At 40.2% G+C, this 20,101-nt stretch overlaps 1 protein-coding gene across 1 annotated transcript; it reads right to left on the bottom strand.

Annotated features, from left to right (window-relative positions):
- Positions 1–17,756: 17,756 nt before the first annotated feature.
- On the bottom strand, positions 17,757–19,880 carry LOC131026436 (polyphenol oxidase I, chloroplastic-like). Its single transcript, XM_057956304.1, has one exon. It carries the CDS (start codon positions 19,654–19,656, stop codon positions 17,944–17,946), a length of 1,713 nt encoding a protein of 570 aa, XP_057812287.1. The 5' UTR covers positions 19,657–19,880; the 3' UTR covers positions 17,757–17,943.
- Between the last annotated feature and the right edge of the window lie 221 nt (positions 19,881–20,101).

The following is a 20,101-nucleotide window of genomic DNA, read 5'->3' as shown; positions in this document are numbered from 1 at the left end:
TCTGCCTCGGGTGTACCTAACTTCTCTACTCTGGTCTGATCATTCATAAATGGATAAGAACGTGGAGGGGGGGTTATTCGGGATATTCTTATTCCTTAATCGGGAATCCCGAATACCATCCTCATATATATATATAGGGGTGGGCTACCGGGAGAACATATCTTAAAATAAGAAATAAGAGTAATTTTCAATGTATGAATTTTATGTAGAATACATATGAATTCGCTATATAAAGGTATGAATTGTGAAAAATAAATTTTTGCTACATTTGGGATTTGAACTCAGGACCATAAATCCATCCAACGATGTTACGAATCAACTGTAGATCTTGATGATCTAAGGGCTGAAGATGATTCTTATTTTATATCTTAAGAAATGTATTTATTTTAGCTCTCCCATATATATATATATATATATATATATATATATATATATATATAGAGAGAGAGAGAGAAGGGTTCAACAGAGAAGCTAAATATTGTGGAGAATAGAGAATTCGTAAAATAAAAACGAACAGATCTATAATTTTATTGAACAAATCAATGTACCGCATGAACTACAATTTGCCCCGGGTTCGAATCCTGCTAGTGGCGAATTTTTCTCTATTTTTACTAAATACGTCTGTTCATTACTTATGTTGATCTGTTCGTAAAATATATAGATTTGTTCATGATGAATAAAAAGATAATTTTCTGTTGAACTCAACCCTATATATACACACACACACACACACATATATATATATATATATATAGGGTTAGGTTCTATTGACAAGTTGATTTTCGTAAGAAATGAGATTAATGAACATATCAATAAATTCTTTGAAATACCAATATCACTGATGAACATACAATCTATTTAATTTGTTAAAAAATATGCCACCGCCAAGGATCGAACCCCAAACCAAACGCGCGTTCATAAAAATTAATTGACATGTTCATCAAAATGTACTAACTTGTTCACACCTATTTAGATTGCTTCTCAATTCTCAATACATTTGTACTTCTCAATAGAATCTTTTCCTATATATATATATATATATACATAAGGGAGCTCTCCAATGAGACCCCGTATTTTTAGTGAGACTTGAGACACGATCCCGTGCGTTTATTTCATCAATCCTATGGCTGATATTGTATCTAGAGGGAGAATTTTTTTTCTCAGGGTTCGAATCCTAGAGGGAGCGAAATATTTTAAATTTCATTATTCATCAGTATATGCTGCATTGTTCATCGGTATATATTGTCTTGTTCATCAGTTTATATGTCTTATTCATCACCAATTTTTTAAATTTTGTTATTCATCAGTATATACGTCTTATTCATTGTACTCAGAGAAAAATAGAGGGTCTCACTTGAGCGCGCCCCTATATATATATATATATATATATATATATATATATATAGGGTTGAGTTCAACAGAGAATTATCTTTTTATTCATCATGAACAAATCTATATAGTTTACGAACAGATCAACATAACTAATGAACAAACGTATTTAGTAAAAATATAGAAAAACTCGCCACCAGCAGGATTCGAACCCGGGGCAAATTGTTGTTCATGCGGTACATTGATCTGTTCATTAAAATTATAAATCTGTTCGTTTTTATTTTGCGAATTCTCTATTCTCCACAATATTTAGCTTCCCTGTTGAACCCTTCTATATATATATATATATATATATATATATATATAGGGGTGGGCTGGGCGTGCTGCGTCGGGAAAGGCCTGGGCGTGCGTGAGGGGCTGCGTCTTTGGCTGGGGATCAGAGGTATGTCTTTTGTCGAGAACTTGGTGTGCGGGGTCTGTTGGTAGCTTGGCTCTTGTTGGTTGGGGCCTTTCATTTTTGCGTTCTTGAGCCGGGATAACTTGGGGGCAATGGTTAGGCCGGCGTTCCCGAAGTTGTCTCTTCCGCTCTTTGCTCGTGTTTTTTGTCTTGACGAGTACTCTTTTTCCGCTTTGAGATTTTTCCCCACAGGGTTTTTTCTCAGCGTCGGTTTTAATGAGGCTCGGCCCTTAGTTTGCTTCTCTGTGCTCTCAAGGGTTCTCTTGTTTTCTTTTCTTTTTTATATTAACCGCTATTTCATTCATATATATAGGAGTGAGCTACCGTGAGAGCACATTTTAAAATAAGAAACAAGAGCAATTTTTAATGTATAAATTTTATGTAGAATACGTATGAATACGCTGTATAAATGTACGAATTGTGAAAAATAAATTTTTGCTACCTTTGAGATTCGAACTCAGGAGCATAAATCCATCCAACAAGGTTACGAATCAACCGTAGATCTTGATGATCTAAGGGCTGAAAATGATTCTTATTTTATATCCTAAGAAGTGCACTTATTTTAGCTCTCCCCTATATATATATGGGAGGGCTAAAATAAGTACTCCCTCCGTCTCACTTGAAATGTCTTGTTTTTCTTTTTGGGTTGTCCCATTTCAAATATCTTGTTTGCTTTTTGGGAAAAAAAAAGTAAGGGATAATAAGGGCTTTATTGTTGGACCCACTCAATTTTTAACTTTACATAACACCACTTAATACTCTAATTAACGTGCTCCTAAATAACCGTGCCAAAAAGAAACAAGATATTTCATTTGGGACGGAGGGAGTACATTTATTAAGATATAAAATAAGAATTATTTTCAGCCCTACGATTAATTCATCATCCTGTTGGATGAATTTATGATCCTGAATTCGAATCCCAAAGGTAGTGATAAACACTCATTTTGCATTATTTTTAGGAGTGTTTAAGTGTTCAAAGTACTAGAATTATGCTTGGTTGTGATATCATTTGGTTTAAGTTTCATATTCTTTTGTGATATTACTTTTGGGTATGGTTTTGGTCATTTTGTTTTAGGTTTGAGTGTTTTGAAAGCTACATATGGATGTTGAAGATCCAAGTTTCAAGTTACAAGTGTTCCGGATGAGAAAATCGACGAAACGAGCTTGAAGAGCTCGAGAAAAGGAGAAAACGGAATTTCCGGCGATCAACCGGCGACCCAGCCGGCGACCGCCGGCCTGTGAAGACATGTTGTGCAGCAGCCGGCGACCCAGCCGGCGCCCGCCGCTCAGCCCGCCGAGAAATCGGCGTGGCTGGCGATCAGGCGGCGCCCGCCGGGCGCCCGCCGCGCGCTGAAGGAAATTAAAGAAGGATCCGGCGACCGCCGGATGCCCGCCACGGGGTCGCCGTCAGCCCGCCTTTTTACGTTTTAATTCGTTTTTAGAGTCCTTTTCGAGCCCAAACTCTGTAGTTTTACCCTGGCACTATATATAGGTCTTCCTTATACCTATTCAGGGTTCCGAGCTTTAGTTTTTCAGTTCCCAGATTTTATCTTTCAGTTTTCTAGCTTTCAGAATTTCATTGCTTTCTAGTTTTCAAGGCTTGGATCAAGACTGAAGATTCAAGCCGCTACAATCGTTTTTCATTCGGTTTTTATACAATTTAGTTTTTATAATTGCTTTCTATTTAATTATGTTTATGTTTTATTTTAGCATGTCTGGCTAGTTTCCTTTAGCTGATTCTAGGGTTTGTAAATAGTTGATTGAATTTATGTGATTTATTTGTTAATATCTTTGTGCCTTCCAGTTTATGATTCATAATTCCTGGTGCTTATTTTCTTGTGAATTATTTGGCCAATAGTTTGCATGTTTAGCTATTCGGTTTGAGACCTAGCGGAGATAACTGTTTAGCGGATTCAGGAATGTATGATATGATTTTAACCTTGAGACCTAGCGGAGATAGGTGGATCATAGGGAGCTATTCTTATGAGCTATTGGGAGTTAGTAGATTTTCTTGAGACCTAACGGAGATAGATAATTTACTAATCTACGATCGTTGCTGCTCTAGCGAGAGTAATTGATTAATTTAGTGATCTCTCATCATAACTGGATTAAACTGGTACATAGGATTAATAGATTTATTATGTGGATTTAGTTAATGAATTTACTACCCTAGGATCAGTTGTCTTTATTATTTGATATTTCTTACGTGTTTAGATTTATTGCGTTTTAGTTTTAGTTAATTAAATCTCCTTCATAATCGTTTCACTTGCATACTGTGAGAGTCTGTTTAGGAAGTAGATAGAGTAATTTCGGTTTACAGTCTCTGTGGATACGATACTCTGCTTGCTGTTTTCGTACTACAATTACACTGTTTAGTTGCAGTTATTGTTGCTATAAAAATAGTGATCAACTTTTTGGCGCCTTTGGTGCAACCCGAAGGTGGTGTATACGCGTCGGGCACATCAAAGGCAGCTAGCATCAGAAACCCGGTCTTCCGGGCAGTCCAGCGCATCATCGCCCATACTGTTCTCGCTCGTAAGGAGAACAGTAATGTTAGCCAGTTGGACCTCTACATTATCTATGCTATGCTCACTAGGACCAACATCAGCCTCGCCGACATTTTGGTGCAGCAATTCTACAGAGTCGCCAAGGCCCCCAAGGGCATTATTACGATTGGAGGGATGCTCACTCCCATTGCTTTACACTACTGTCGTGAGGTGAGAGATTGGCAGGTAATGCGGGGTGAAACCTTACTACATGCTCGCCGGATGTTTGATATGCGAGTGATTTCCCGAGTCGAGCCGCCTTTCACGTTTATTCAGAGGGATGGGGATCACTTTCCCCTGCCAAACACTGCGCTCACCACGGTCAATGGTAGATATGACATGAACAACTGGAAGTTGGACACTCCTGCCCATCGCGCACTGGCAGGCCCAGGAAGAGGTGGCCACGGGATGCAGGCGCAACCCGAGATTGAGGAAGATGAGGAGGAACAGGCGGTGTCTCCTCCCCATGCACATCAGGGTGCTGCTGCCGACGCAGGAGGTCACTATGACATGGCAGCTTTGGCCGAGAGGATGGGTAGCTTGGATGCCCAGTTTACCGTCGTTCGTGGCGACATGATGGCGGTGAGAATGGCGCAGCAAGAGGCCGACCGACGCCAGGCGGAGTTTGAGGCTTATGCACGTGAGCAGTTTAGTCGCCAGCAGCAGTTTGAGGAGTATCAGCGAGGTGAGATAGAGCGACAGATGGCTATGCAGGAGGAGCTTTTACGCGAGTACCGGCGGTTTCGTGATCCACCGGCCTCCTGATTGCGTTTCTGTGAGTATGCATCACATAACCTTTATCTATTTTTCCCTCCAAATTTATTTTCGAGCTTTTGCTCCTTAATAAGTTTGGGGGAGGGGGATGGAGATTGGTTATGTTTTGCATTATTTTTCATGCTTTTTCTTGCTTTTATTCGCTTAGCTTAGTCTGTTTTGCTTGTGTTTGGTCTGTTTTCGTAGCATGTTGGAGTCTGGTGTGTTCTTTACTTGCTTGTTCTATTATGTTTTAGTTGGTTGGTGTTTTGCTGCAGTGCTTTTGAGTTGGTTATCACTCCATTAGATTTTTGGTGAGAGGCTTATGATGATTTCTTTGATAAAATTTCGTAGAATTCAATCTTCTTTGATAAGTTGAGCATAATTTGAACTATTTTGCATAATTTAGGGTGATTTTGACCTTGATTTTGGGACGTTGAATAAACCTGTGAGGATTTGAGCTATAACTGTTTATCATGCACAGTTTATTCTTTGTTGTGAGTTTTGTCATTGCATGTGGTGATCTTCTAGAACTTGCCATGGTTTCTATGTTGAGGTTGCTGTTGTGCCCAGGATTAGGAGATGATTTTAGGCCATCTTTTGTTAACCACATTTTTATCCCAAACACTGTCCTTGAAAAAAATAAATTATCCTTTGTTATCCACTTTGAGCCTATTTAGCTTTTATTCTTTAGCCGGATGATAGGGGGTGATGAAGTATATGGGGATCTTTGTGTGGTGAATATTCATAGTGGGTTGTGAAAAAGAAGGGATGCATTTGTGTTACTATTTACTCTTATAAGCTCTAGAAAGTTGTGAAAAAAAAAAAAAAAAGAAAAGAAAAAGAAAGAGAAAAAAAAAGTATAAAGTCGAGTGTTTATTGAGATATTTGTTTGAAAGTCGACTTTGTGTGTTGGAAATAAATTGAGAGCATAAAAGAGTGTTTAGTTCTGTTTTATGATGATTAAATCCCTTGAGTTGTGTTGAGTATGGTGGCATAGATGGGTGGAAGATGGAATTTATTCCATGCTTGATTTGTGAAGCTATAAGGTTGGTGTTCTTGATCTATTTGAGTCACTTAGCCTATATTTCCCTACCTTAACCAATGTCCCTACATTATAACCCAAAAATAAAGACCTATTTGATCTTAGTTTTGGCACACTTTTAGCGATGGAGATTGTAGACGATTGGCAAGCCTATGGTAAGTGATCTGCATTGCATTGAATTCGATGAGAGTATACACGTCCCATCATACACATTGAGAGTTGAGTGATACACTTACATAGTCAGATTCAATTGTTTGAAATTCAAGGTTGATTTTGCTTTAAGTTGTGTTTAATTGGTGAACTTTGTGTTTACTTGTTGGAGATTTGAGATTTCTAACTTTCTATGTTTTTCTGAGGCCTCTGTGATCCAAATTTCTGCCCATTCGTGTTTATTGAGTTTATTCTTTCCATTATTCGAGGACGAACAATGATGTAAGTTTGGGGGAGTTGATAAACACTCATTTTGCATTATTTTTAGGAGTGTTTAAGTGTTCAAAGTACTAGAATTATGCTTGGTTGTGATATCATTTGGTTTAAGTTTCATATTCTTTTGTGATATTACTTTTGGGTATGGTTTTGGTCATTTTGTTTTAGGTTTGAGTGTTTTGAAAGCTACATATGGATGTTGAAGATCCAAGTTTCAAGTTACAAGTGTTCCGGATGAGAAAATCGACGAAACGAGCTTGAAGAGCTCGAGAAAAGGAGAAAACGGAATTTCCGGCGATCAACCGGCGACCCAGCCGGCGACCGCCGGCCTGTGAAGACATGTTGTGCAGCAGCCGGCGACCCAGCCGGCGCCCGCCGCTCAGCCCGCCGAGAAATCGGCGTGGCTGGCGATCAGGCGGCGCCCGCCGGGCGCCCGCCGCGCGCTGAAGGAAATTAAAGAAGGATCCGGCGACCGCCGGATGCCCGCCACGGGGTCGCCGTCAGCCCGCCTTTTTACGTTTTAATTCGTTTTTAGAGTCCTTTTCGAGCCCAAACTCTGTAGTTTTACCCTGGCACTATATATAGGTCTTCCTTATACCTATTCAGGGTTCCGAGCTTTAGTTTTTCAGTTCCCAGATTTTATCTTTCAGTTTTCTAGCTTTCAGAATTTCATTGCTTTCTAGTTTTCAAGGCTTGGATCAAGACTGAAGATTCAAGCCGCTACAATCGTTTTTCATTCGGTTTTTATACAATTTAGTTTTTATAATTGCTTTCTATTTAATTATGTTTATGTTTTATTTTAGCATGTCTGGCTAGTTTCCTTTAGCTGATTCTAGGGTTTGTAAATAGTTGATTGAATTTATGTGATTTATTTGTTAATATCTTTGTGCCTTCCAGTTTATGATTCATAATTCCTGGTGCTTATTTTCTTGTGAATTATTTGGCCAATAGTTTGCATGTTTAGCTATTCGGTTTGAGACCTAGCGGAGATAACTGTTTAGCGGATTCAGGAATGTATGATATGATTTTAACCTTGAGACCTAGCGGAGATAGGTGGATCATATGGAGCTATTCTTATGAGCTATTGGGAGTTAGTAGATTTTCTTGAGACCTAACGGAGATAGATAATTTACTAATCTACGATCGTTGCTGCTCTAGCGAGAGTAATTGATTAATTTAGTGATCTCTCATCATAACTGGATTAAACTGGTACATAGGATTAATAGATTTATTATGTGGATTTAGTTAATGAATTTACTACCCTAGGATCAGTTGTCTTTATTATTTGATATTTCTTACGTGTTTAGATTTATTGCGTTTTAGTTTTAGTTAATTAAATCTCCTTCATAATCGTTTCACTTGCATACTGTGAGAGTCTGTTTAGGAAGTAGATAGAGTAATTTCGGTTTACAGTCTCTGTGGATACGATACTCTGCTTGCTGTTTTCGTACTACAATTACACTGTTTAGTTGCAGTTATTGTTGCTATAAAAATAGTGATCAACTTTTTGGCGCCTTTGGTGCAACCCGAAGGTGGTGTATACGCGTCGGGCACATCAAAGGCAGCTAGCATCAGAAACCCGGTCTTCCGGGCAGTCCAGCGCATCATCGCCCATACTGTTCTCGCTCGTAAGGAGAACAGTAATGTTAGCCAGTTGGACCTCTACATTATCTATGCTATGCTCACTAGGACCAACATCAGCCTCGCCGACATTTTGGTGCAGCAATTCTACAGAGTCGCCAAGGCCCCCAAGGGCATTATTACGATTGGAGGGATGCTCACTCCCATTGCTTTACACTACTGTCGTGAGGTGAGAGATTGGCAGGTAATGCGGGGTGAAACCTTACTACATGCTCGCCGGATGTTTGATATGCGAGTGATTTCCCGAGTCGAGCCGCCTTTCACGTTTATTCAGAGGGATGGGGATCACTTTCCCCTGCCAAACACTGCGCTCACCACGGTCAATGGTAGATATGACATGAACAACTGGAAGTTGGACACTCCTGCCCATCGCGCACTGGCAGGCCCAGGAAGAGGTGGCCACGGGATGCAGGCGCAACCCGAGATTGAGGAAGATGAGGAGGAACAGGCGGTGTCTCCTCCCCATGCACATCAGGGTGCTGCTGCCGACGCAGGAGGTCACTATGACATGGCAGCTTTGGCCGAGAGGATGGGTAGCTTGGATGCCCAGTTTACCGTCGTTCGTGGCGACATGATGGCGGTGAGAATGGCACAGCAAGAGGCCGACCGACGCCAGGCGGAGTTTGAGGCTTATGCACGTGAGCAGTTTAGTCGCCAGCAGCAGTTTGAGGAGTATCAGCGAGGTGAGATAGAGCGACAGATGGCTATGCAGGAGGAGCTTTTACGCGAGTACCGGCGGTTTCGTGATCCACCGGCCTCCTGATTGCGTTTCTGTGAGTATGCATCACATAACCTTTATCTATTTTTCCCTCCAAATTTATTTTCGAGCTTTTGCTCCTTAATAAGTTTGGGGGAGGGGGATGGAGATTGGTTATGTTTTGCATTATTTTTCATGCTTTTTCTTGCTTTTATTCGCTTAGCTTAGTCTGTTTTGCTTGTGTTTGGTCTGTTTTCGTAGCATGTTGGAGTCTGGTGTGTTCTTTACTTGCTTGTTCTATTATGTTTTAGTTGGTTGGTGTTTTGCTGCAGTGCTTTTGAGTTGGTTATCACTCCATTAGATTTTTGGTGAGAGGCTTATGATGATTTCTTTGATAAAATTTCGTAGAATTCAATCTTCTTTGATAAGTTGAGCATAATTTGAACTATTTTGCATAATTTAGGGTGATTTTGACCTTGATTTTGGGACGTTGAATAAACCTGTGAGGATTTGAGCTATAACTGTTTATCATGCACAGTTTATTATTTGTTGTGAGTTTTGTCATTGCATGTGGTGATCTTCTAGAACTTGCCATGGTTTCTATGTTGAGGTTGCTGTTGTGCCCAGGATTAGGAGATGATTTTAGGCCATCTTTTGTTAACCACATTTTTATCCCAAACACTGTCCTTGAAAAAAATAAATTATCCTTTGTTATCCACTTTGAGCCTATTTAGCTTTTATTCTTTAGCCGGATGATAGGGGGTGATGAAGTATATGGGGATCTTTGTGTGGTGAATATTCATAGTGGGTTGTGAAAAAGAAGGGATGCATTTGTGTTACTATTTACTCTTATAAGCTCTAGAAAGTTGTGAAAAAAAAAAAAAAAAAAAAAGAAAAGAAAAAGAAAGAGAAAAAAAAAGTATAAAGTCGAGTGTTTATTGAGATATTTGTTTGAAAGTCGACTTTGTGTGTTGGAAATAAATGGAGAGCATAAAAGAGTGTTTAGTTCTGTTTTATGATGATTAAATCCCTTGAGTTGTGTTGAGTATGGTGGCATAGATGGGTGGAAGATGGAATTTATTCCATGCTTGATTTGTGAAGCTATAAGGTTGGTGTTCTTGATCTATTTGAGTCACTTAGCCTATATTTCCCTACCTTAACCAATGTCCCTACATTATAACCCAAAATAAAGACCTATTTGATCTTAGTTTTGGCACACTTTTAGCGATGGAGATTGTAGACGATTGGCAAGCCTATGGTAAGTGATCTGCATTGCATTGAATTCGATGAGAGTATACACGTCCCATCATACACATTGAGAGTTGAGTGATACACTTACATAGTCAGATTCAATTGTTTGAAATTCAAGGTTGATTTTGCTTTAAGTTGTGTTTAATTGGTGAACTTTGTGTTTACTTGTTGGAGATTTGAGATTTCTAACTTTCTATGTTTTTCTGAGGCCTCTGTGATCCAAATTTCTGCCCATTCGTGTTTATTGAGTTTATTCTTTCCATTATTCGAGGACGAACAATGATGTAAGTTTGGGGGAGTTGATAAACACTCATTTTGCATTATTTTTAGGAGTGTTTAAGTGTTCAAAGTACTAGAATTATGCTTGGTTGTGATATCATTTGGTTTAAGTTTCATATTCTTTTGTGATATTACTTTTGGGTATGGTTTTGGTCATTTTGTTTTAGGTTTGAGTGTTTTGAAAGCTACATATGGATGTTGAAGATCCAAGTTTCAAGTTACAAGTGTTCCGGATGAGAAAATCGACGAAACGAGCTTGAAGAGCTCGAGAAAAGGAGAAAACGGAATTTCCGGCGATCAACCGGCGACCCAGCCGGCGACCGCCGGCCTGTGAAGACATGTTGTGCAGCAGCCGGCGACCCAGCCGGCGCCCGCCGCTCAGCCCGCCGAGAAATCGGCGTGGCTGGCGATCAGGCGGCGCCCGCCGGGCGCCCGCCGCGCGCTGAAGGAAATTAAAGAAGGATCCGGCGACCGCCGGATGCCCGCCACGGGGTCGCCGTCAGCCCGCCTTTTTACGTTTTAATTCGTTTTTAGAGTCCTTTTCGAGCCCAAACTCTGTAGTTTTACCCTGGCACTATATATAGGTCTTCCTTATACCTATTCAGGGTTCCGAGCTTTAGTTTTTCAGTTCCCAGATTTTATCTTTCAGTTTTCTAGCTTTCAGAATTTCATTGCTTTCTAGTTTTCAAGGCTTGGATCAAGACTGAAGATTCAAGCCGCTACAATCGTTTTTCATTCGGTTTTTATACAATTTAGTTTTTATAATTGCTTTCTATTTAATTATGTTTATGTTTTATTTTAGCATGTCTGGCTAGTTTCCTTTAGCTGATTCTAGGGTTTGTAAATAGTTGATTGAATTTATGTGATTTATTTGTTAATATCTTTGTGCCTTCCAGTTTATGATTCATAATTCCTGGTGCTTATTTTCTTGTGAATTATTTGGCCAATAGTTTGCATGTTTAGCTATTCGGTTTGAGACCTAGCGGAGATAACTGTTTAGCGGATTCAGGAATGTATGATATGATTTTAACCTTGAGACCTAGCGGAGATAGGTGGATCATAGGGAGCTATTCTTATGAGCTATTGGGAGTTAGTAGATTTTCTTGAGACCTAACGGAGATAGATAATTTACTAATCTACGATCGTTGCTGCTCTAGCGAGAGTAATTGATTAATTTAGTGATCTCTCATCATAACTGGATTAAACTGGTACATAGGATTAATAGATTTATTATGTGGATTTAGTTAATGAATTTACTACCCTAGGATCAGTTGTCTTTATTATTTGATATTTCTTACGTGTTTAGATTTATTGCGTTTTAGTTTTAGTTAATTAAATCTCCTTCATAATCGTTTCACTTGCATACTGTGAGAGTCTGTTTAGGAAGTAGATAGAGTAATTTCGGTTTACAGTCTCTGTGGATACGATACTCTGCTTGCTGTTTTCGTACTACAATTACACTGTTTAGTTGCAGTTATTGTTGCTATAAAAATAGTGATCAACTTTTTGGCGCCTTTGGTGCAACCCGAAGGTGGTGTATACGCGTCGGGCACATCAAAGGCAGCTAGCATCAGAAACCCGGTCTTCCGGGCAGTCCAGCGCATCATCGCCCATACTGTTCTCGCTCGTAAGGAGAACAGTAATGTTAGCCAGTTGGACCTCTACATTATCTATGCTATGCTCACTAGGACCAACATCAGCCTCGCCGACATTTTGGTGCAGCAATTCTACAGAGTCGCCAAGGCCCCCAAGGGCATTATTACGATTGGAGGGATGCTCACTCCCATTGCTTTACACTACTGTCGTGAGGTGAGAGATTGGCAGGTAATGCGGGGTGAAACCTTACTACATGCTCGCCGGATGTTTGATATGCGAGTGATTTCCCGAGTCGAGCCGCCTTTCACGTTTATTCAGAGGGATGGGGATCACTTTCCCCTGCCAAACACTGCGCTCACCACGGTCAATGGTAGATATGACATGAACAACTGGAAGTTGGACACTCCTGCCCATCGCGCACTGGCAGGCCCAGGAAGAGGTGGCCACGGGATGCAGGCGCAACCCGAGATTGAGGAAGATGAGGAGGAACAGGCGGTGTCTCCTCCCCATGCACATCAGGGTGCTGCTGCCGACGCAGGAGGTCACTATGACATGGCAGCTTTGGCCGAGAGGATGGGTAGCTTGGATGCCCAGTTTACCGTCGTTCGTGGCGACATGATGGCGGTGAGAATGGCGCAGCAAGAGGCCGACCGACGCCAGGCGGAGTTTGAGGCTTATGCACGTGAGCAGTTTAGTCGCCAGCAGCAGTTTGAGGAGTATCAGCGAGGTGAGATAGAGCGACAGATGGCTATGCAGGAGGAGCTTTTACGCGAGTACCGGCGGTTTCGTGATCCACCGGCCTCCTGATTGCGTTTCTGTGAGTATGCATCACATAACCTTTATCTATTTTTCCCTCCAAATTTATTTTCGAGCTTTTGCTCCTTAATAAGTTTGGGGGAGGGGGATGGAGATTGGTTATGTTTTGCATTATTTTTCATGCTTTTTTCTTGCTTTTATTCGCTTAGCTTAGTCTGTTTTGCTTGTGTTTGGTCTGTTTTCGTAGCATGTTGGAGTCTGGTGTGTTCTTTACTTGCTTGTTCTATTATGTTTTAGTTGGTTGGTGTTTTGCTGCAGTGCTTTTGAGTTGGTTATCACTCCATTAGATTTTTGGTGAGAGGCTTATGATGATTTCTTTGATAAAATTTCGTAGAATTCAATCTTCTTTGATAAGTTGAGCATAATTTGAACTATTTTGCATAATTTAGGGTGATTTTGACCTTGATTTTGGGACGTTGAATAAACCTGTGAGGATTTGAGCTATAACTGTTTATCATGCACAGTTTATTCTTTGTTGTGAGTTTTGTCATTGCATGTGGTGATCTTCTAGAACTTGCCATGGTTTCTATGTTGAGGTTGCTGTTGTGCCCAGGATTAGGAGATGATTTTAGGCCATCTTTTGTTAACCACATTTTTATCCCAAACACTGTCCTTGAAAAAAATAAATTATCCTTTGTTATCCACTTTGAGCCTATTTAGCTTTTATTCTTTAGCCGGATGATAGGGGGTGATGAAGTATATGGGGATCTTTGTGTGGTGAATATTCATAGTGGGTTGTGAAAAAGAAGGGATGCATTTGTGTTACTATTTACTCTTATAAGCTCTAGAAAGTTGTGAAAAAAAAAAAAAAAAAAAAGAAAAAGAAAGAGAAAAAAAAAGTATAAAGTCGAGTGTTTATTGAGATATTTGTTTGAAAGTCGACTTTGTGTGTTGGAAATAAATGGAGAGCATAAAAGAGTGTTTAGTTCTGTTTTATGATGATTAAATCCCTTGAGTTGTGTTGAGTATGGTGGCATAGATGGGTGGAAGATGGAATTTATTCCATGCTTGATTTGTGAAGCTATAAGGTTGGTGTTCTTGATCTATTTGAGTCACTTAGCCTATATTTCCCTACCTTAACCAATGTCCCTACATTATAACCCAAAAATAAAGACCTATTTGATCTTAGTTTTGGCACACTTTTAGCGATGGAGATTGTAGACGATTGGCAAGCCTATGGTAAGTGATCTGCATTGCATTGAATTCGATGAGAGTATACACGTCCCATCATACACATTGAGAGTTGAGTGATACACTTACATAGTCAGATTCAATTGTTTGAAATTCAAGGTTGATTTTGCTTTAAGTTGTGTTTAATTGGTGAACTTTGTGTTTACTTGTTGGAGATTTGAGATTTCTAACTTTCTATGTTTTTCTGAGGCCTCTGTGATCCAAATTTCTGCCCATTCGTGTTTATTGAGTTTATTCTTTCCATTATTCGAGGACGAACAATGATGTAAGTTTGGGGGAGTTGATAAACACTCATTTTGCATTATTTTTAGGAGTGTTTAAGTGTTCAAAGTACTAGAATTATGCTTGGTTGTGATATCATTTGGTTTAAGTTTCATATTCTTTTGTGATATTACTTTTGGGTATGGTTTTGGTCATTTTGTTTTAGGTTTGAGTGTTTTGAAAGCTACATATGGATGTTGAAGATCCAAGTTTCAAGTTACAAGTGTTCCGGATGAGAAAATCGACGAAACGAGCTTGAAGAGCTCGAGAAAAGGAGAAAACGGAATTTCCGGCGATCAACCGGCGACCGCCGGCCTGTGAAGACATGTTGTGCAGCAGCCGGCGACCCAGCCGGCGCCCGCCGCTCAGCCCGCCGAGAAATCGGCGTGGCTGGCGATCAGGCGGCGCCCGCCGGGCGCCCGCCGCGCGCTGAAGGAAATTAAAGAAGGATCCGGCGACCGCCGGATGCCCGCCACGGGGTCGCCGTCAGCCCGCCTTTTTACGTTTTAATTCGTTTTTAGAGTCCTTTTCGAGCCCAAACTCTGTAGTTTTACCCTGGCACTATATATAGGTCTTCCTTATACCTATTCAGGGTTCCGAGCTTTAGTTTTCCAGTTCCCAGATTTTATCTTTCAGTTTTCTAGCTTTCAGAATTTCATTGCTTTCTAGTTTTCAAGGCTTGGATCAAGACTGAAGATTCAAGCCGCTACAATCGTTTTTCATTCGGTTTTTATACAATTTAGTTTTTATAATTGCTTTCTATTTAATTATGTTTATGTTTTATTTTAGCATGTCTGGCTAGTTTCCTTTAGCTGATTCTAGGGTTTGTAAATAGTTGATTGAATTTATGTGATTTATTTGTTAATATCTTTGTGCCTTCCAGTTTATGATTCATAATTCCTGGTGCTTATTTTCTTGTGAATTATTTGGCCAATAGTTTGCATGTTTAGCTATTCGGTTTGAGACCTAGCGGAGATAACTGTTTAGCGGATTCAGGAATGTATGATATGATTTTAACCTTGAGACCTAGCGGAGATAGGTGGATCATAGGGAGCTATTCTTATGAGCTATTGGGAGTTAGTAGATTTTCTTGAGACCTAACGGAGATAGATAATTTACTAATCTACGATCGTTGCTGCTCTAGCGAGAGTAATTGATTAATTTAGTGATCTCTCATCATAACTGGATTAAACTGGTACATAGGATTAATAGATTTATTATGTGGATTTAGTTAATGAATTTACTACCCTAGGATCAGTTGTCTTTATTATTTGATATTTCTTACGTGTTTAGATTTATTGCGTTTTAGTTTTAGTTAATTAAATCTCCTTCATAATCGTTTCACTTGCATACTGTGAGAGTCTGTTTAGGAAGTAGATAGAGTAATTTCGGTTTACAGTCTCTGTGGATACGATACTCTGCTTGCTGTTTTCGTACTACAATTACACTGTTTAGTTGCAGTTATTGTTGCTATAAAAATAGTGATCAGGTAGCAAAAATTTATTTTTCTCAATGCATACCTTTATACATGGAATTCATACGTGTTCTACATGAAATTCATACATTTTTTTTAGTCCTTATGTTTTATTTTAAGAGGTGCTCTAAGGGTAGCCCTTCCCTATATATATATATATATATATATATATATAGGGGCGCGCTCCAGTTAGACCCCATAATTTTCGTGAAACACTAGGACAATGAATAAGACATATAATACTAATGAACAAAACGTATATCTAATGAACAAGATGTATATACTGATGAAAAATAAAATTTAAAAAATTCGTAATGAATAAGACATATATACTGATGAACAGGGCCGTATATACTGATGAACAATGCAGTATATGCTGATGAATAACAAAATTTAAAATATTCTGCTCCCTCCAGGATTCGAACCCTGCGAAAAAAAATCACCCTCCAGATACAATATCAGCCATAGGATTGCTAAAATAAACGCACCAGATCGTGCCCTAGATCTCACTAAAATTAGGGGGTCTCATTGGAGCGGCCCCCTATATATATATATATATATATATATATATATATAGGGGGCGGTTATTCAATAAACCACCCTTATTTTAAGAATTACAAACCAACAAAAATGCATGAATTGCGAAAAATAATTTTTTGCTACCTTTGGGATTCGAACTCAGGACCATGAATTTATCCAACAAGGTGATGAATCAGCCGTAGATCTTGATGATCTAAGGGCTGAAAATGGTTCCTAATTTATATTTTAAGAAGTGTTCTTATTTTAGCCTTCCCCTATATATATATATATATATATATATATATATATATAACATAATGAAACAATTAATATAAAATAATTAATCATCAAACTTAATCTTTATAAAAAAATAAATCAATCAATTAACAATAATTTATACATAACAATTTAATAGGAAATTACAATAAAGACCAATACATCTATAATGATGAACAATGAGCTAAATAATCACAAATACATAGTGAAATAGATATCGTTATACATATAGAATGAATTATGAGTAAATAATAAGTGAATTGGTCAAATAAATAATTAGAAATATTAGGATTGAAACTTGGTGCATTTTCTGGTCAAATTATAAGGTCATGGAATAATTGCGTTTAAATTAAAACTTGGCGTATTTTCTGATCAAATTATAAAGTGATGGAATAATTGCGATTAAATTGAAAATTAGTATATATTTTTATCAAATTATAAGGTCATAGTACAATTGCGATTAAATTGAAAATTGGTGTATTTTCTGGTCAAATTTTAAGGTCATGCTAAAACTAAAACATTGGTAAACTATGAGTATTTTTTTGACAATAATCTCTATTTATAATTAGAATTTAAAGTTCATGTTAAATATCAAAAAATAAATAAAGATTCATGTATATACCAATTAATGCCCTATATTAAAATGATAAAACAAAAGAGGATGGTATGTCACTGTAGAAGGAAAGGAGTATCATATAGTGCAAAAAACTGCAATGGCCCGCTCTCTATTGATAAGAAACGTGTGGCAAAACTCACACCTTTATTTACTTGGAACAATATCGATCCACACAGGTCCCTTCTCAAGATAGAAACAAAAGGATAAAAATCCACACATTACACATGTTATTTTTCCAACTAAACAGAAAAGAAAATAAAAAGCACATCCCTTCTAAGGGCCCGTTTGATTTGCAGTTTAGAATTGATTAGGATTAAAATTATCTTGAGAAATTAGTGTGGATTAGTGTGGATTTATATTATTTCATGGGTGTTTGATATCATGACTACTTAATCCTATATTGTGCTTGATATCCATAGGATTATGTTGGATTATATTATCTAATACCAAAACTATCCTCATATAATTTTAAAAATATCATGTGTGTCCACCATTACTTGTGCATTTGCATCGATATGCGTGACGAAGGGTAGCATAATTTTTATCCAACTTCGCAGTATTGAAGTTAAACGAGGGGGGATTATTAGTATGGGTTATTCCCACAAAATAACATGTAGAAGTGAGATTAAGTAGGAGTTGACCACATTAATTGAACATGATATCAAACATCACACTAACCTGTATTAATTTAATTTATCCTACCTATAAACCCATATCAAACCGGCCCTAACTGGAAAACATAACTGCACCAAGCGCGCGTATGAGAAAACTCAAACATAGATGATCTTGACCCCACCAATGGTAATATCTTCTCCTCCATCTCTGGGCACCAGGGAGACCAAGATCTGGTCGTCATCTTCAACATCCAGATCCTCGAGCAGCTCCGTCAAGCCCAGCCTGATCTTGCTCTTCACATTGCCGGCGTTCTTGTGCGGCACCTGTGAGTAGCCGCCGGCGTACTCGGCCAGGTCGATGACGTCGCGTGGGTCGTCGTCCTCGTCGTTCACGAACACCTCAAACCTCACGAATTCGGAGGTGTCGACCTCGATCCCTTCGATCACCAGCAGCTCCTCTTCCTTCTGCTTCTCCTTGCTGCTCCTCTTCTTCTTAGGCCTATCCACGAGCACCCTCACCACCTTGTCCAGCTTCACCGGGAACACGCTCGTGTCCGTGGCCTTGGGCGCGTCGCTGGTGGCGGCGACCTTGGACTTCCTGACGCGCGCCTTGGGCCTCTTGTTGAGCCACGGGATCTCCACCTTCTGGAAGGTGTACCCCATTTTGAGGTTGTCAAGGGTGTCCCTCACCTTGACCCGCACGAGCTGGGCGTTTTCGTCGTAGAAGAAGAAGCTGGTGTCGAGCCAGTCGGGGTCGTTGAAGTCCTTGGGCTTGGGGCCTCTGAGGTCGCGCCACACGGACCACATGCGGTCCACGTTGGCGTGGTGGCAGAAGAAGAGAGGGTCTCGTCCCGTGGAGTAGAAGTTGCCCATGTCCTCTCCCGCGGGGGAGTTGGGATCCCCCACCCACGCGTGTATGGCCGTGTGGGACCCGCGCTCCACCGTGCCGGCGCCCGGGTCCGGATTGCTCCCCAGCGCGTACTTGGCTCCGTAGAAGTCCTCAAGATTCACGGCGCTACGGACCATCTCTGAGTACATTTCCGTGAGGTTGCTGCCCACTATTTTGTCTGGGTCGGTCTGGAATTTTTTGGAGAAGCGGAGATCGGCATACGGAGGCGGGTCCACCAACGGCAGATGGTCCCGGTTGCGCCTGGCATTGTAGAGTGGGGAATTGTCTCTGACGAACATGGCCGGCATGGGCATGCCCTTAGGGTTGTCCCAGTTCCAGAAAGGCAGAGCGAAGGTGGGGTCATCGATCAGTTTGGCCAAGATCCTCTCGTAAAAATACAAGTACCACCTGTGCCAGGGGAAAAATAGCCAGGAAAAGTGGATTTGCAGCTTGTTGGATGGATCGCTGGCCTGGTCGTATGTGAGGTTGCAGTAAGCGCAGTGGACATTGGCTTGCTGCATGAAGTTGCGGGGGTCGTCGGCGGGGAGGGCCTTCATGAGCTCGGTGGCTTTCTCGTATTTGGCGATGAAGTCTTTGTCGGCGAGATGGGCGGCGGGGCGGACGCGGATCTGTTTGGCGGGGGGCAGCTTGTAGTCGATGGCCTTGTCGGAGAAGGGAGGGCAGCAGTCCACGTCGAGAGGCTGCTTTAGGTTGAGGTTTGTGCCGCGAGAGCACTTTGCCAGATCTGGAGCTGGAATGGGAGTGGCCAGAGCATCGCCGGAGACCAGATTGCTGGCGCCATAGAGGCCACCTATGCCGAGCAGCAGGTTTCTCCGGTCAACTGTGGCTTGGGGGGGTTCTTCGCCGTTGTTGGTCTCCCTCAAGGACTTGATTTGGGTGGAGAGACGCGGCGGTTTGTGGCGTGAGAAGAGTGACTGGGACGAGATATTGGCCACGGTGGAAAGAGGAACAGATGACATAGTGGCTTCGTTGTGTGTCAATTGGAAAGTGAGAGAGGGCAAGGCGCGTTAAATAGTGACGGAGTAGAATTGTTGCATGCGGTAACGCTGAAACGTTTTTCACAACTCCATATATATTCTAACGGGATTCACTAGGGGCAGGCGGGACCGTAAAGTATATCTTTCTAAAGTTATCATATTTTATACTTTATTTTTATTTGCGGTGTGAATAAATCTCATATTTTTATCATACTTTGTTTCGATATATCGTATCGAGTTTCGGTATACTGTACTTTCACGGTAATACCAAAATTTAAAAATTCGCTACGGTATAACGACATACCGACAACTTATTTTTTAAACATGTTTAGCTAATAAACATCTAACAAATATAATAACATCATAATAATTAAAATATATCACAAGTTAAAAAAATAAACATTATTGTTAGAGTTGTGTTTACTCA

Source organism: Salvia miltiorrhiza, chromosome 5 (assembly GCF_028751815.1).
Source record: "Salvia miltiorrhiza cultivar Shanhuang (shh) chromosome 5, IMPLAD_Smil_shh, whole genome shotgun sequence".
In the NCBI taxonomy this organism is placed as follows: Eukaryota; Viridiplantae; Streptophyta; class Magnoliopsida; order Lamiales; family Lamiaceae; genus Salvia; species Salvia miltiorrhiza.
Note: the sequence above shows the minus strand (reverse complement) of the source record. Positions and strands in the feature narration are given on the sequence as shown.

Coding starts and splice junctions, on each gene's coding strand:
- LOC131026436 (XM_057956304.1), bottom strand. CDS start 19,656: ATGTCATCTGTTCCTCTTTCCACCGTGGCCAATATCTCGTCCCAGTCA.